The sequence below is a fragment of the Trematomus bernacchii genome, unplaced genomic scaffold, assembly GCF_902827165.1.
Source record: "Trematomus bernacchii unplaced genomic scaffold, fTreBer1.1, whole genome shotgun sequence".
NCBI lineage: Eukaryota > Metazoa > Chordata > Actinopteri > Perciformes > Nototheniidae > Trematomus > Trematomus bernacchii.
In genome coordinates, this window is record NW_022987973.1 from 9,984,903 (window position 1) to 10,002,451 (window position 17,549).

General features: G+C 40.5%; 1 protein-coding gene across 1 annotated transcript in view; it reads right to left on the reverse strand.

Annotated features, from left to right (window-relative positions):
• syt7b (synaptotagmin VIIb) overlaps positions 1-17,549 on the reverse strand; it is a 106,296-nt gene that overhangs the window by 12,376 nt on the left and 76,371 nt on the right. The window contains exons 6-7 of the mRNA XM_034116172.1: positions 15,525-15,872; positions 10,825-10,938 (exon numbers count right to left, since the gene is read on the reverse strand). Coding sequence (XP_033972063.1) covers positions 10,825-10,938; positions 15,525-15,872 — 462 coding nt within the window. The remainder of the gene's footprint in view (positions 1-10,824; positions 10,939-15,524; positions 15,873-17,549) is intronic.

A 17,549-nucleotide genomic window follows, 5' to 3' on the forward strand; every position in this document is an offset into this window, starting at 1 on the left:
CTGCCCCATGTACTCCAGCTAAGAGGGAGCACTGAACAACCCGAGAGTCTGACTGGTTCTGTAATATTTATATAGATTTGATGCAGTGTAAGCCAAAGGCTGTCAGTCGCACCAGGAACATCGGAGTATGATTCTGCAAAAAAAGGTTTGGACAATATATGAGCATAGCAGATATTTTGTTATTATGCTGGTAGTTGGAAGGACTACAGGTAACTGATCAAACAACTGTGTTAGAGAGGAGACTTCATGTCCAAACTGGGTGGTAATCAGGAGGAGATCTGAAGATCTAAAAAAATAGAAAATCAAAGCCAGAGAGAGGGTTTTATTAAAGTAGTAGCAAGCAAATCAAAGCAAAGTACCCTTCTCATTTCAGGTTGATGACCTTATTTATTGGCTCAAAACATAGCATCATTAACTGCCAAGCTTTTTCCTCTTCTCTCCTGCACTTCTCTCTTTTTCTCAAATTCAATTGATTGCTTTTTGTTTGCATGATGTACCATTTTAAAATATGAACAGCCAACAAGTTTCAGCAGTCAAAATTATTTCTATATAATCCCTGATTCTTTAAGCTGGGGCATACAATTAGGGCATACAATTAAGGGATACATCAGAATAAAAAACACACTTGTTCCACCAGCACCCTGCATCCCTAGAGGATTTTGTTTTAAACAAGTGTCTGCTTGTCAAAGTCACCGCAGATTTACGTATGGTGACATGAAAGGCAAATAAAGAGTGGCTGCTGCACAGAGTGTCCTCAAATCAATACTGTTTACCCTGCAATGGCCTGCGGGACGCGGAGCGGTTGGGTGCGGCAGTGAGGTGAGTTTATCCATGCATGTAAATATACACATTTACTCGCTGTCAAATATACACACTCCTGAACACACACATATACACACACACACACACACATGCAAGATGCAGCAGGCCACTGGTGCTATATAACATCTCAACCTCACATGATAATAAGTGCTGCAGAAATACTCTCACTGAAAACAAGTGAATTATTCTCACTGCAGTGTATTTATTTATTTATTCGTATTTACCGAGATAGCTAGCCATAAAGTCAACAGTCTGGTGGTGAACATTGGAGTTTGTCCCAACAGAAGGAAACATAATTTGTTGCCCCTTTGATGTTGGTGACTATCTCGTCTAAAACACCCCTTACATAATTCATTCTTTAGAGGTTGTTGTAACCATGACTACTGAAAAGTGTGCTCCCACTTAAGGTTGTACTCACTACCATCATGTATTTTACAGGGGGTTGCAGTAACCATGGTAACAGGAGCCTTCAAAAGAGGGCAGTGAGAATCCAAGGAAGTTCCTCAGAGAGGGGCATATATTGAAAATAGCTAAAAGCCCACAGGGCAAAGTGACCACACATTTCCAAAGACTTTGAAACACTGCTGGAACACACTCTTCCCTCATACCTACACTTCTCGAAGCCCCCCGTGACCCTGGGAAAACACCACAGCAAACCCCTGGGTGTGTGTGAGCTCATGCTGAAAATGGCTGATTCATAAATGCAAAAAAAAGTGCAGAATAGCCTCCAGCCATGATACTCAAAACAACAGGCAGTGACAGAAATCAGCAATTACGGCTACCTTCTTCGCCTGCTAATAACAGTCTGGGTCGTCAGACTGAAACACACTGTATATCACTCCATTTGTTTGACTGTAAAGGCAAATGAACTAACAGCAGGTCTATAAAACTCAACAAATGAGCACATACACGCTCGACTCTCCTGAAGGCGGAAGGCGACGTCCCTGGAGAACGACCACTTCGATCTGACATATCGAACCTCTAAACCCTGACTCCTGACCTCATGGCCTCAATCTGGAATTGAGTTGTAAGCCATCTTCTGTGTTATTGGACAAAGCAGGTCATTACATCCCAGGGGACAATACAGAAACACATTATCTCTTGCTATATGTCACATGCGTTTGGTCTATTGGAAAGTCTGTTTTACATTGATTAAAAAAGACTGAAAAGGAAAAGTAAATGCTTCATTCACTAAGGCATGATAAAGGTATATCATGCAAGTAATTACAAGAGAATTGACTGGAGGAGGTTATTGAAGCAGAGAGACAAGGTCAGAAGATTCAGAGCAGGCAGAGTAACGTGCAGTCCACATTCACTGGACGACAAGAATCTAAATCAGTGTTTTAACACACACACGTGTCATAATCAAATCTTTGTAACCATACCAACCTGCTTCATGCCTCTTCATATCTGAGACATAGAAATACTACCGGCATGTCTGTTGTGCACACCTGTTTGTTTAGAGATGGAACTTAATGAAGCAGGCAGTTTCTAATTTCTTAATATAACAAGTCTTAGGACAAAGAAGTCATTGCAATAAAAAGAAAAAAAAATTCAAATGCTGTGCACCAGAAAATGCATTGAATGGATCATTTTGAACACACACGTCATTTTCTGTCATTTTCATCAAAATAAAAGAAGTGTTTCCAGGATTCCTTCATTCTTCATCAGAAGGTTTTAATGAGGTCTTCCCCTACCCAAAACAAACTGACCCAGTGATTCAAACGTGTAAAATCATAGCAAAAACCTTTCATTTATCTGAAAATATATTGATTTCTATTTAAGTTGCATTTTAATTACATTTCATAAGAAACGAGGAGGAAGGGTTTTCCTTTTTTTGTTTGAAGATGCTGCCTGGATTATAATGAGGAATCAGTCAAACTCACTGAAGGTATCTGCAAAATGTTTGCATTCAATATACTTCATTTGTTTTGAACAGCCACTATAGCAGCTGATGCATGATAACAACTTTAAATAGTTCTGTTGAGGCACTCACAGCCTTTAGTTGAGTTTAGGGAAAGGAATCATCCATGGTATTGTTTTAATACAAAAAAATCAACAGTGATGTGAAGCCAACTGAATGTTTACCTAATTGAAAACTAAATGTTTTTCTAACCCTAACTAATGTGTGTTTGTTGTCTAACCCAAACCACATACTGTAGAGCAGTGGTTCCCAAACGGTGTGCCAAGTCCGGGTGTGCCGTGGGATTTTGTGACAACCATACATTATTATTGCAATATACAACTACACAAAAATAATTATTTTTTTATTTACTATATCAGTACTTTGTATGCACTCATTTCATAATACAGAGGCAAACTCTATACCTAAAAACAATTCTTTAAAAAAAAATCCTCACAGAACCCCATATTTCGCTGTTAACGCAGTTGCACAGGTGGGAATTATAAGACCGTGACACATCGAAGGCTGAAGGACAACATTAAAACAGAAACACGCAAGAGGGAAAATGGAGCGCTTTCTTGTGCGGAGCAAACTACCAACCACCAGTGCAGAGACTGCCGACAACCCACCACCGAAAGAAAAGAGGAAAAAAACTGTCAGCAGACAGTATCATGAAAGTTACCTGTCTTATGGCACTGCAGGCGAGCGGCAGATTTCCCCTATACAAATAGACGAATCTACTGACATAAGTGGGGCTGCCCAACTTCTGGCAAACGTCAGATATGTTGATGCTGACTCTATCAAAGAGACGTTTTTCTTCTGCAAAGAAATGGAAAGCCATACTACGGGAGAAGATGGTGAATTACATCAAATCAAGGTCCCTGAAATCTCGCCTCTTCTCCCAGCTGTGCGCCGAGATGGGAGCCGACCACCAAAGCCTGATCCTCCACGTACGTTGGCTGTCACGGGGGAAAGTCCTATCCCGTCTTTATGAGCTTCGGGAAGAGCTTTTGGAGTTTTCACGTGAACACGCTGTCCCACATAAAGACAAGCTCGCGGATGAGAGGTGGTGCGCCAGGCTGGCTTACCTCGCAGACATATTTGGGCATCTCAACGAGTTAAACGCCAAGCTTCAGGGCAGGAATGAAAACATTTTATCCTCCACAGACAAGATTCGGTTCTCTACTCTGGTTTACATGAAGAACAACAGGAGGTCACAGCTCTCTGTTGAACAGGACTTGCGAGTGGCCCTCTCCTCAGTGCCACCAAGGATTCAAAAAATCTGCGCGCCCCGACAGGCACATGTATCTCACTAATTTGTAAATCGGCAAATAGCACATGTTTCAATGCTGATTGCTGAAATGTTACATTTATAATTTGTAGTTCAGGCCCATGGACAGTGCAGCTTCCTTGCATTGACAGTTCTCTGTGCTGAATTTCTGCTGAGTCTTTGCCTCATTTTTTATTTTGTGACCTGTCTGGTTTAAATGAGTGTGTTGCTGATTTGATGAAGCCTAATTTGATAAAGTTTCAAATTTAATTTCTGAAATATTCCGTTAATAAATATTTCATGAGTAATATAGTTGTCTTTGTCACATTTTATTTGGCATTAGTAAATAATTATGCACATTTACAGATATTTTACATGATATGAGTGATAACACGTGTTATAAGGGCTATTTTGCACAATAGGTGTGCCTTGAGATTTTTACTTGTCCTTTGGTGTGCCTTGGGCACAAAAAGTTTGGGAACCACTGCTGTAGAGGACTCGGATACAATTCCAGGGGCCGCTTTCACCAAGAGATTTTAGACTGTCTGTAGTTGCTGTAGCTCAGTTTAACTTTGTTTAGGTCTGATACACGGTCCACACTTTAGTAAATAAAGATAGAAAATATGAATAAAATAGTCACTCCACAAGAGAAATCAACAAATTATGAGTCAAATGTAAACACTTCCTTAACTTGGAATAAAATATATGTTATCTCTGGAAGACTGAATTTAAATGTTTGTTAAGTCCACTGTGTACTAGCTAACTGATAACAGACAGAAGAAATAGGTCCCTAATAAAAAATGGTAGATCGAGCTAATTTTAAAAATGGTGTTGGTATTGGTCCCTTTTATCAGTTTTAGTTAGTTTCCACCCTTAGTTTTATTCTCTAGATGCCATGCAAACATAATTAAGATAAGCTTCCTTAGGAAATGAGATAATTGATAAAAGTAAAAAGATGTATTGCTTTTATTTTCATAGCTGGCTTCATGTGGGAAAACAATATGAAAATAATATTGCCTTTAATCATTAAGATAAATCAAACAGACAAGAAGTGTAGCTTGGGTGAGCATAAAACTGTGTTCTGTATCTATATCGGGAGCCAAATGTTATCCAAGTACAGACATTTAATCCTAATAAAGGGATGTTACAGAGAGCTCATGGGCACGTGAGAAGATAAACTGTATACTAGTGAATAAAAACTGCCCACGAGGAGCAGATTTATCAGAGGCCGGGCTGACAGTCATGTGCACTGACAGAGGAGTGTACTGTGACATCATCAAATCACAACCACAGTCAACACCCTCAGGAGAGGGCGGATTAGGTGAATAAGGAGATAGTGGAATTGAAAAGCAGAAAGGATGGGAAAAAAAAAAAAGTTTAATAGATGAAATTAAATAAAGCGTGGAGATTGAGAGAGAAGGCAGAGGTGGAGAGGGAATAAAGAAGAGATGAGAAAACGTCTAATTGAAAAACAAAATGCGGGCTGCAGAGGAAATTGATGAGGGGACGAGGAGAGGAATGAGAGACAGAGGGCGAGTGGATGGATGGGTGAGAACATGAGGGATGAGGGTTACCAGCATGGATAGGAAGTGTCTCCATAAACATTACTGTATCTGGGTCTTGCTGATCATACACTCGCCCTAGGAGACCATGAAACACAATATAGGTCCTGCGTCCTATGATGGATGAGGCCTCGGCTCCAATGTCAGCCCACTCAGCGCTCCCCACCAACAGGGACAAATCACCCGACCTCCGCCCCCCTCAACAAGCAGGCTAATACAACTAATGGAGTCATCTACAGTGTTCGACAGGCTTGATGCTCTTTGAATAGACGCCTGCTGCCTTATTATTGAGATTTATCCACAGGGGAGTTGCTGTTTTTGTAAATCAAGCTTGTGCATAAAGAACCTTTAGTGATGTCATAGTATTTTCAACATTGGAGATAATAGTCAATACTTGTTGAACAACACGTTGCTTTGTACTGACTGTCACCTTCGCTGTGACGCCCCCCCCCCCCCCCCCCCCCTCCTCTCACGGGTTCTCTCGTATCAGCTCTCTGCTCGAAGCCAGTAGCAGCAACCAGGGAAATGGTGAATGAGCTCCAGACTTGGATCTGACAGGTTTTTTTTAAAAAGATGCCTCGTTTGTGCTGACCTACATCGCTTTTTCTTTCCAATCTTCTTTCCTACTGGGCCCCTGCCGGCTGTGGAGGCTGCCATGGGGACCAGTGGCCGGCCTGGAGAGTCATTAGGATGCTTGACTCACTGTGATTGCTGGCTCAGACACACAAAAGAAAGAGTCAGATATGCCAGTTGATAAAGGGTGGCAACCACTTCCTGCTTGATTAATACAGTAGTCTGGCATTTTGCAACTCAGCGAGCGCAGTATGGCGTTCAGCTGCCGAGATCAGAAATCTGATTCCCACCGAGGCCACCGAGCAACAATGGACACACCCTCAGTGAAATGTAACAAACTGTAGATCTTAGATTTTGTATTCTTAGCTCCAAATGATGTACTAAAACGGTCTACTAAACTACTCTGTCTACTAAGATATTAGTAGACAATATAAGAAATTAGCTATTCAAAAATGTCATCAATATTCATTTAAAAAAATACCTAGACAACAGTACAAAACGTAACCTCTAAAGTGCTAAACGTCCCAGCACAAGGGATACATTCCCCCCAAATTATGTATAACAGAAGAGTATACATTAAGTAAACCACGGCATCAAACATGTGATACAGTGAAAATTCCTGACAAAGAATGTTTTTCGTAAAAAGGAACTTTAGGAAGTTGGCCAGACGTGTCGGGAGTTTACTTTTTATATTTTAACTTATCATGTATTCTCTGTATACACATCTTTCTGTAAAGCTTAGTTTTCATTCTGACTGTTCAGACTTTGAAAACGTATTCCTCTCTTACTTGTTGTGACATCAGCCCAAAGATGATGTTTGTCTCTTTCTTCCAAACCAGAGCCTGCAGGATTTCAAGCTTACAACATTTCAAGCTAAAATGGTGCATTTTCTTCCTTTGAAAGGTTTTGAATGGTCAACCACACTAAAAGACCTTTCTGTATTACCCCACACCCTTTCAGCAGTGTTCAAAATGTGACAAATATCTCTGTATCAGAGCATTAGAAAGAAGTGATTATCAACGGTGAAAGAATTCCATTATCATTCCTAGTGGTCCACAATCTGATATTCAAACGTCCCATTAGCAGTCATTGTGGGGCACAATGTTTTCTTGTTTTATAATGAATGGAAACATACTTTCATATGCTCTATTTTAGAAATAGTTGCACATTTGACAAACTCAGTGTTTAGAATGGTGATTTGTCCGGGGCTAGTACTCTCTTATGGGTTTACTTGTTTTTATTTCCCGGTTGCGTCTCTGTGTGTGGTGATTCTCGGAACTCATTAAGATGCAGCTCTGCCACGCAACGGCAGTTTACCGAGATGATAATAACACAAACAGCTTCAGAGCTTCCATCATAGTTATCTGCAGGTGGGTGATTATGTCCAGTCCACCGCAGGGCTTTGGCCGGCCTACCACAGTGACCTAAACCGACTTGCATAATAAGAAGCTCCACGTGAGAGATAAGAGGACCTTCACTTATCGTAGAGAAAAAACCACTGGCTTTGTAGATAACGGATCAGCAAGGAACAAAATGTATCCTTCGACAATCATAATATAATCAACTTTAATCACAGCTGCTTTGGTGTCTTATGGGGTTTTATCTCCGAGATGTAATAAGTACAAGGAAGCTTTTGTAGGCAACAGCTTCGGATACTTCTTCATCCTAAATCCGAGATTAACATTCAACTTTTCACACAGGTAATAATGAACTTGGTACATTTGTTCAGGGTTGACTTTACCATCACATCACTCTTACCTCTCGAAAACAAGTTATTCTGAAAGTTCTTCATGTGAGGTTATAAATAATGTAAAGGATATAAAAATAGAGCATATCTCAGTGATATGTTGAAAAGCTTTTGATGATTTACTCATCGTCTGAGTGCTCGCGCAACAGTATCTGCCTTTACATCGCCATTAAACTCGCAATACCGACAGATAAGTCATACATCTCTGGTTATGTAAGCTGCTTCCTTTGAACAAGGAAAAGAAGTGGAGTGTTTTATGAAATCAATATTGTACTATAACAACATAAATTCCTTGGTTGCTGTGATGAAGATTAGTGATTTATGAGTGGATTATTAAAACAACATTTAAAAAAAAAATAATGATAACGTCCAGCTGGGAAGAGACCGAGGGGTAGACCTAGGACCAGGTGGAGGGATTATATCTCTTCTCTGGCCTGGGAGCGCCTTGGGATCCCCCAGTCAGAGCTGGTGGATGTGGCCAGGGAAAGGAACGTTTGGGGCTCTCTGCTGGAACTGCTACCTCCGCGACCCGACCACGGATAAGCGGGAGAAGATGGATGGATGGATAATAACAGATACAATTAAACCTTTGATTAACTGACAGACATCAACTTTGCAGTTCCTCTTTTAGTTCATGCTTTAGTTTTCACAGCCCTACATAAAGTGTTTAAGTTTTAGTCTCACTGTTTTTATCAACCTTGTTTCCAGCAGCAGCAGCAGGAGGAGGTAGCTGATTCCAGCAAAAAGACTCTGATAAAGTCACTGCACACATCCACACAAGAGCAAACAGACAGAGTAAGTAACTACCTGGTGAATGTAGTGGAAGGTTTAGTACCTGAATACCTAAAAGCTTTTTCTCAGTTATTGATGGAAGAGAAAACAGTGCTATGAAAGAGATTAACTATATTACGGTGGAAACAAACACGGCTCCAAATGAATGCAAATGTATTTATGTGTCTGGGGTCTGTATGAACAGGCAAGTGTTTGCTAACATGTTCACCATAACACCGTCAATGTCGTGTTTACAACTTGTTATGCTGCCCTAGATTTGCAAAAAAGCAAACAGATGATACAGCTTCAATTATACATGTCTTAATAGAAGCAATAGGCTTGGTCTGTTTGCTTACTGTCCATATTTAGACATGACGTTGTACAAAGTGCTATCATTTCTCTATTATCAGATGTTGTGTTTGTAGATATTTGTGCTGCGAGCCGTATTTGATTTCATTAATAAACCAACAGAATCGCAAACCTCTTTGGGAGTGTCTATTTGTATCTTTCATAGTTTTCTAGAAAGCTGAGAGCAAAGGTGTCAAACTCTTTCTGTCTCTCTTTCACTGGCTGACAGCGTCTTGTCTCGTCACATATATTTTTGGTCGGATCATTCCATAAAAACGCATGGAGCTGAGCGGGTAAGTACAGAGACAGAGATGAGAGAGACGGACAGAGATTATGATGGAGAGCTGTTATTAGTAGTGGAGGGACACTAGTAGACTTGGCCCACGGGGGAGGCACGCTGGCTGGCTGTGATTAGAGTAAGGTGCTTGACAGACCTCCAAACAATGAGAGGGAGAGAGGATGATGGGGGGGGGTCCTCATCCCCCGTCTGACCCTTTGCCATTTTAAATTCAATTTAAAAAAGCATAAACAAGGTTATAATTGGGGCAATTACTTCAAAAACAAGTCACATGTTCTCCGCTTCCAAGACAGACAGCTATTTTTCATCTAGAATACATTCACAAATGACCTAGTTAGAAAAAAGCACACTTGGATGCACTGCAGAGATGTTAACTTCTATCTATAAAATCTAGTGTTATGTGGGACTACACCCTGGTTTACACTCACTAGAGTCAAAACAGTGGGTTAAGCACTTTATCTCTGAAACACTGTGATAAGAGGGCAGCCGGTTTAGTCCTTTGTTCGCCAGCTGAGAGATTGTGTTTTACTCTGACAGCTGCTCTGAGATTGCTCTCAGATCACTGGTAGAGAGGTTAGCATATTTTTAGAGGAGTGTTTCATGCCAGGAACCTTACTACTAAATAATGAGGGTGCCTTTCTTCTCCTGTGCCTACGACTTGCAGATCAAACAGTGAAGCACCCAGATCAGCAGACTTACAAAAGGGGTGGATGAAGAGCACAGATGACTTAAAAAAAAAAAAGACAAGTGGACAGTTGGACAACAAATGTGATGAAAAGATGAAGCTGAGAATAACATCAAAAAGAAAACAAACAGAAAGAACATTTCTAAGTCATAGAACAACAGTGTTGAGGAGGCTTTGAAACATCTTACAGTTAAATGAATAAGATACTGTATATAAGAAAAAAATTGATTACCATGGGGACACTCAGTATTTCTAAACCCTTGCTACAGCCCTGATATCAAGCCATGTTGATATTAATGTTATTGCATCACAATTTAATTTGAAAATGTATGATTTTCACATGTTTTAAAAAGAGTCAGCTTCTTGCAAGGTGCCAAAAGGTAAAGATGCTACTAACCAGCTTCAAGTGATTTAAAAAAGGGAATACATTTACATTTTAAACGTTGGTTACATAAAAGTTCTCTCAGTCCTGCTTCAGATTTGATCAGTTTTAGGTAACATAACAAAAATAGTTTAACCAAAACTTCTGATATTTTAAGACGTCCATTTGAAGGGATATCCAATTTGCTGTGGGAGGCTGTCCCCTGGCCTTTGAATTGTATAACCAAGTCTATTTTGGTGCACGACTCAGTGCACGTATTTAAATATAAAATAGAATAGTCCTATTTATTTTCAGTGTGAAGAGCAAAGAATGGTCACCAAAGATAGTCATAGAAGACTATAAATGACATATCGTTAAATCATTATGTAACTCTCCACTATGACAAACAGTTCCCTCTGCTACTCATTTTATTTTTGTGACTAACTGATAACATTTCTTATCTTCTCTCTCTTTCTCGCAATACCTCTTTTCCGGAGTGTCTTCATCTGTGGGGGCTTCCTGTAGATCTGGGAGGTTGGCAAAGTCATCCTGCTCAGCCAGGCCGATTGCTAGAGACAGAACAACCATCTTCCCCTCACTGGACACACAGACAGACACACAGACAGACAGACAGACAGACAGACAGACAGACAGACAGACAGACAGACAGGCAGGACAGACAGACAGACAGACACACAGACAGACACAGACAGACAGACAGACAGACAGACAGACAGACAGACAGACAGACAGACAGACAGACAGACAGACAGACAGACAGACAGACAGACAGACAGACACACAGACAGACAGACAGACAGACAGACAGACAGACAGACAGACAGACAGACAGACAGACAGACAGACATCACAAGAACACACGGGTGGAGAGGCACAGCAACACACACACACACACACACACACACACACACACACACACACACACACACACACACACACACACACACACACACACACACACACACACACACACACACACACACACACACACACACACACACACACACACACACACACACACACACACACACACAGGCAGTGACAGCACAGATTAATTTCACATATATAAGAGAAGATACCATTTTATCTTTATTAAATATTCATTCACTTTACGCCGTAGTGCAAAGACCTGTGTACTAAGCAGTGAGATGAAAAGACAATACAGACGACACTCATCGTTTAACGCATACATATATTCATGCTGTTCTATATACAAACTATTTAACTGAGTTTCTGTGTTATAGCCAATGTTGTGTTGATACGATTTAAAGTTATGGCTTTTAGAAAATGAACAATAACATTAACCTTGAAATGCAACTTACAGTATAGTATGCTTTTTGTTTTACGTCCCCTTCAAATGATATGTGACACCAAAATGACATCTGATTTGCATATTTTAACACTAATGATAGCATTAAACATCTAAGTAATCCAAACGCATAATGGTTTTATTCTATAAATCACATAATTGGATAACATTATCCACCATTTCCAAGATCAGTAATGTGTTTTAAACACATATTTATGCACTTTTCTTCTCTTTTCTTGTACTAGCCAATTAAGCTACATTAGAAGTAAGGAAATACATCGATTTGCTGTTGATGAAAGGAGATCAGAGACTGTTGGTTTTTTCCTTTACCAATCCCTTAACCAACTCTGTGAAGTGAGCATGTGTTTTCAAAAGCCATCCAGCCTTTGAATTGTATTTTTCTCACATTTGAGATAATTCTTGTATCCACCATTACCTAATGTTCTGTATTCTTGTAGCTTTACTATGAAAAGTTTGCTGGGTAGATTTTGTATTTAGTTCTTTAACACTGATATGATTATGTATGGGTAATAGTGAGGTAAACCATGCATTTCTAATAGTAATTGTTTCATAGCATAATGTGTCTAATTAAAATACAGAGGATGATACCAGGAGAATTTATCATGTGCTTTATAACCCGTTAGAAATATCCATGAGAAGCCTTTTCCTATAATTCATCATTACAATATATGAGGTTATATAATGCATCAGTGAACAGTGTACACAGGGATGTTTTCAATTTCTCATGAGTATTTCTTTTTATAGTTCTCTGTAGATAAAATAGTCATAGAATGTATTTGGCATAAATGAACATCATTAGCAAAAAGGCTTAGAAACACTGATGCCTCCTAAGCTTTATCATCCCGTCTCATAGAAACATGAAGGTGGTAAAAAATAGAATAGCAACAAATGAGAAGAAGGGTTTGGATTGTTTCAGACAAAGAAAAATAGCAAGCCAATTGAAAATATTTACAGGAAAAAAGAGGAAAAGGGAAATAAATCTATGTAAATTGAGTTGGCCTTAACAAAAACCTGCAGCAAAGAAACATCTCAAGTTGATTTCCAGCTGTTGTTCTCCCTCTAACCATGCCTCCCTCATTTAAATGACTTCTTACTGAAGTATGCTGCACCGTAAATTCAAGAGGCCACGCAAACAGTGACCATAACAAATTACCATTTTCCCACAACCCACCTTGTCATTTATAGTCGTTAAGTAACAACCTGCATGCAGGCACATATTAAACACTATTGTTGCTTCAGACAACCTTCAATCTATCTACTTACAGCTGTCATTTCTTAAAGATTTGAAGCCATCATAATTTGGTTAAAATGTTTACTTGGTCAGATTATGAATGAGAGGGTCCAGCGTTAGAACTTACTCGAATATTTTACTATGACATCACAAGTTAAGTGATAAGAATATGAAACAGTGACGAAAACCTTGAATGCGGTAAAGATTTGAATACTGCAAAAATGTTACTATATATTACAGATACTATACTGTAGCATAACTGAAACAAAATTGTAATGATGGACACATCAAGCAATGTAATGAAATAGCAAGAGGATGAACAGATATTGTCTTATTTGTTTGCCTGGGACCAATCTTTTTTAAACCTTATTTTTCTGCTGTTCTTCTTCCTTTCATCTCTCTATGTCTCACACTTCTGATCTAATTTCCTAAGACTGTGGGCACTTTCTTTAGTGTTTTCCCTCCTTAATAAGAGGTTGTTTGTTGTACCAGTATCGACATCAGGAGAAACACATTAGCACTTGAGAGACCACTGGGGAGGTGTAAACAGTACCAACATGAGACCCGTCGATAAAGGTGAATGGATTTGTAGAGATGTCCAAAAAAGACACCGCGCTCCAAACAGAGGGCTCTGAAATCATTACCACCTACACCAGCTCTATCGATCTGAAATGTAAGCGGGACGCTTAGCAGCCACACTCTGTGACAGGCATGGACACACGTGGAAAGGGAAACTGCTGGATTTGGTCGTTCATACCCCACTGATCACATAATATCCCGCAGCGTGTTTCCCCCCTCAGGGTCAACAACTGACATGATGGTCCAGTGAGATTCATGAGGACAGAGACAGTGGGCGATGCCACCTCCCTGTATGTGCCCAGCCTTATTTGAATGATGATTCACATAGGCAGGGAGGTCAGTGGCCTGGAGACACTGTTAATGGGAAGACACGCAAAAAGTACAGAAGCTGTGTGTGGATGTGTATTGTGTGGGTGTCTATGTTCATGGGCAGGAGGGGAGGGGAGGTGTTTACGTGATGCTGCTTTATGAGGCACATCATCTGTAATCTATCATTCAAGTCAAGCAGAGAAGGAGAGCCCTCCGTGCTCGGTATCTCAAACAATCAGAAGCCTCAGCCCACTAGCAACCATCCAAATAAGTAGTGGATGAATCTGAAAACAGCCAGAGTAAACACTAATGATCTTTAGTAAAAGTAAAGTCAGAATATACTTCTTTTGAATCCGGTCGGGTTAGGGTAACTATTGTTTTTTGAGTTTCTGTCATTTCTTTCTAGATTTTCTGATAAAAAGCATGTTATTGTTGGATCATTAATAGAGACTACGGAGCCCTGGAGGGTTCACAGAGGGAAAAAAAAGTATTTAGTGCAAACGTGAAAGTATTTCGTTAGTTTCTCATTCGCACGAGAAAGTTACCGGTGCGCCAAGTAGGAAGTGGAGCACAGAGGAGACAACCGTTTCATTGCAGACTGTTATGTTTATGTGGAGAAATGGCAGTGCATACATTATTTAAGATATATTTCAAACTCAGACTTCATTTAGGGAAATTTTGGCCAGGGGTTTAAGCACCGGATTCGCAAAACAGAAGAGTCTGTAAACCAGTCTGCTTTGATCTATGAATTCATGTCCATGACTCTCACAGTATCTGCTGCCCACAGCTGTTTTATAGAAGGAAAACCTCCTTCACTTTATAAAATCTCTGCGGCACCAGTGGCCTGTACTACGAAGCAGGATTTGCTATTTACTATTCATTCATGAAGTATGACGCTGCGCTGTCAGCACGCTTCTCCATGTTTGTGATTGGTCAAATGTTGCTAACTCCGTCCCTTTCACGTGAACGCGCTCTCAACCGGACAGAGAAATCCTGGTTGATTTACTGAGTTGATAACCAGCTTCGTAGGACCGCTTAGCGAGATCGCGTTTGTTAGGATTAGTTAAACGAACGACACTACAGGTGCTTCTCAATCTAAACAATAACAAAAGACAGTTTAGAGGTGTTGTGAAGTAGAATGTAATCATGGGAGTCGTTGTCTTCTAAAACAAACCGCCCAAGTGATTAAAACGGACATAAGCACCAAATAGAGCAGTTTCTGGTAAAAAATGTGTGCTTCTCCGATTCTGCTCGGCACACCGAGTTAGTAGCAAATACATCGTACTATGGACAAGTTTTTGAAAATAAGTTTAGGTTCCTCAGACTCTGGAGTTACTAGGTTTTCGTACACAATACACTTGTTAATTATATGACATTATATTCAGATGTTTTACCTACACCTCTGCATCTAGCAACAAACACAATCAAACACACAAACACACAATGACAAACAAAGGACTGAAAGACAACCAAAAAATCCCTATGCAGCATATTCTCTGAGAGAAGACAATATTACCCACTGATGGTGGACACATAGACCTGACTAGCTTTTATTGTGAATTTTTCACATATGATTCATAAATCAAGATCCCTAACTATACCCAAAAAAATCCTCATATCACGTTGAATCACCAAATCTGGCAAAGCTTCAAGAATTCAACAATGCAGGGTTTTCGGTCATGCTTCACAGAGTAGAAAACTTGATAAAACTCACAAAAACGATTTGACATCCAGCCCTCTGTGGCGGATCTGCTCCATCATGTGATCCCAGCTGCCAGGATTTGACCTTGATCGACCTGCCCCTGTTCCTCTGTACCGGGAGGCTCCAGCCGGGCTCCCCCGGACCCCGCGCGGGCCCCCGCGATGGCCCCCGCCGCCCGGGCCTGTGTGCAGCTGGCCTAGGCTCTGTGAGGTTACTGGGGGGTCGTTAGGGCCCGGGGGGGGTTGGTGAGTGAGGGGCTGTTGGAGGCTTTGCTGGCGGACCAGGGGACGAGGGCGCCCCACGGCCGAGGAGGGGATGTGTTCCAGCGTGGAGGCAGAGGAGAGGGAAGCATCCCCGAAACTGAGCAGACACAAGGGAGCAGCGAGGACAGAGATGGATACAACAAGGAAGACAGTTAGAGATAACATGAGACACATAGGACAGGGCAGGTCGTTTTGTAAAAGGATTGAAAAGAGATGAAAGTATAAAGAAAAAAGGGGTAACACGTAACCATGTTGAATTTAAAAATTAAACACAGGAGACAAAAATGGCAAAAACGATATATAGATGCAGTGAATTTCAATGGGAGAGGGGATCAAGAGAGAATAAATACAGAAGATCAGTGAAAGAGGGAGAGAAAGAAGAACAGAGTTGTCAAAAAGATTTAGATTACTCTTTAACATCTGGATAAAAACAACTGTGTAGTTTCAAGCTTAGGCTGCATGACAGTGTACTGTTTTGAGTATGTGGCATGCAAAGCGTAAACATTACATTATTTTTCTCCAAACTGGTGTCAAAACAAACCTCTGCAGTTGGAGTGGAATTAAATTCGAGCTAGTTAAAGTATCATTATCACTTCAATTGAGTCTCTGTTCTCCATCTGCAGCGCTAAATTGTTTCTGTACATTACCTCTTCCCCCTAATTAGCCTTGACCTACTTCTACCTTTGCACATATTGCTCCCACCAGTCCTCCTCTGAGGTCCTGTCTGCTCCTGCTCTGTGATCCCTTCCCTCCCTCCTTTACCTTTGAGCTTCTGAGCTCAACTGCTCTCCATCTCCTCTGTCAATTCATCTTCCCTGCACCCTCAGCCCTCTCATCAATCTATCTCCACACGACCTTCAATCACCGTTCTTTAAGTCTGCTCTATAATTACCGGTCTGCTACTCTTACAATCATGTAATAATGCTTCACTGCTTATCCTCCCTTCAATCACTGCCCTGCCTGATAACTGTAAGCTTTTGCTAAACAGCTCTATCTGCAGCTAATGCTGCGAGGGAGGATTTACTGCCTGGACTTGAGTTGTGTTAGCGCTCGCTCTTCAGTATTAACTGGGCTCAAACTCTGCTGGAGAGCCAGGAGACAAGCCCTCTGAGGAGCAGAGCAATGCTGGATCAAGTAAAGAGCTCATATACATGCACCCATGCATGCAGCCTTTCTATCATACACACACACATTGCACACTATTAGGTTTTTCCTCAGGATAGGCTTTGATGAGAATGTTTATTTACTCGTGCATAATATTTAAACTGAATAAATGAGAATGAATGTAAAATAAGAATTTATATGTTTTCTGTTGAGACTTGTTATGAAGTTTAGAGGCGAGAAGAGTTTGGGCATTTAGTGTTTCAGAGGTACCAGTCTGGTTTATTTTCTGCATAGATAACTTTAGACATCTGTTGGATGGAGCACTTCCTAGACTTGGATAAAACCCCCAGTTGAATAATTGGTCAAAAAGATGAGCAACTGCATACTAAGACATTCAGCTTGTTTGATAAAACAGACAAGGGGTATGCCTTTGCATTAACTCAACACCATGACATTTATGAAAAATACAATCAAGTTCTATTTTCTTCAATCACTTTTTTAAAGTTTAGGGTTAATTGTCAATTTTGCCAACGTTTTTGGTTCCCAAAAGCAACAATGAAAGTTTCAGCTCTGATTCACACTTCTGTTTTTCTCTATAGCAACTGCATTTGAGGCTTATTGTTATCACTGCCATAAAGTTAAAACGCTATATACAACACATGTGAACTTT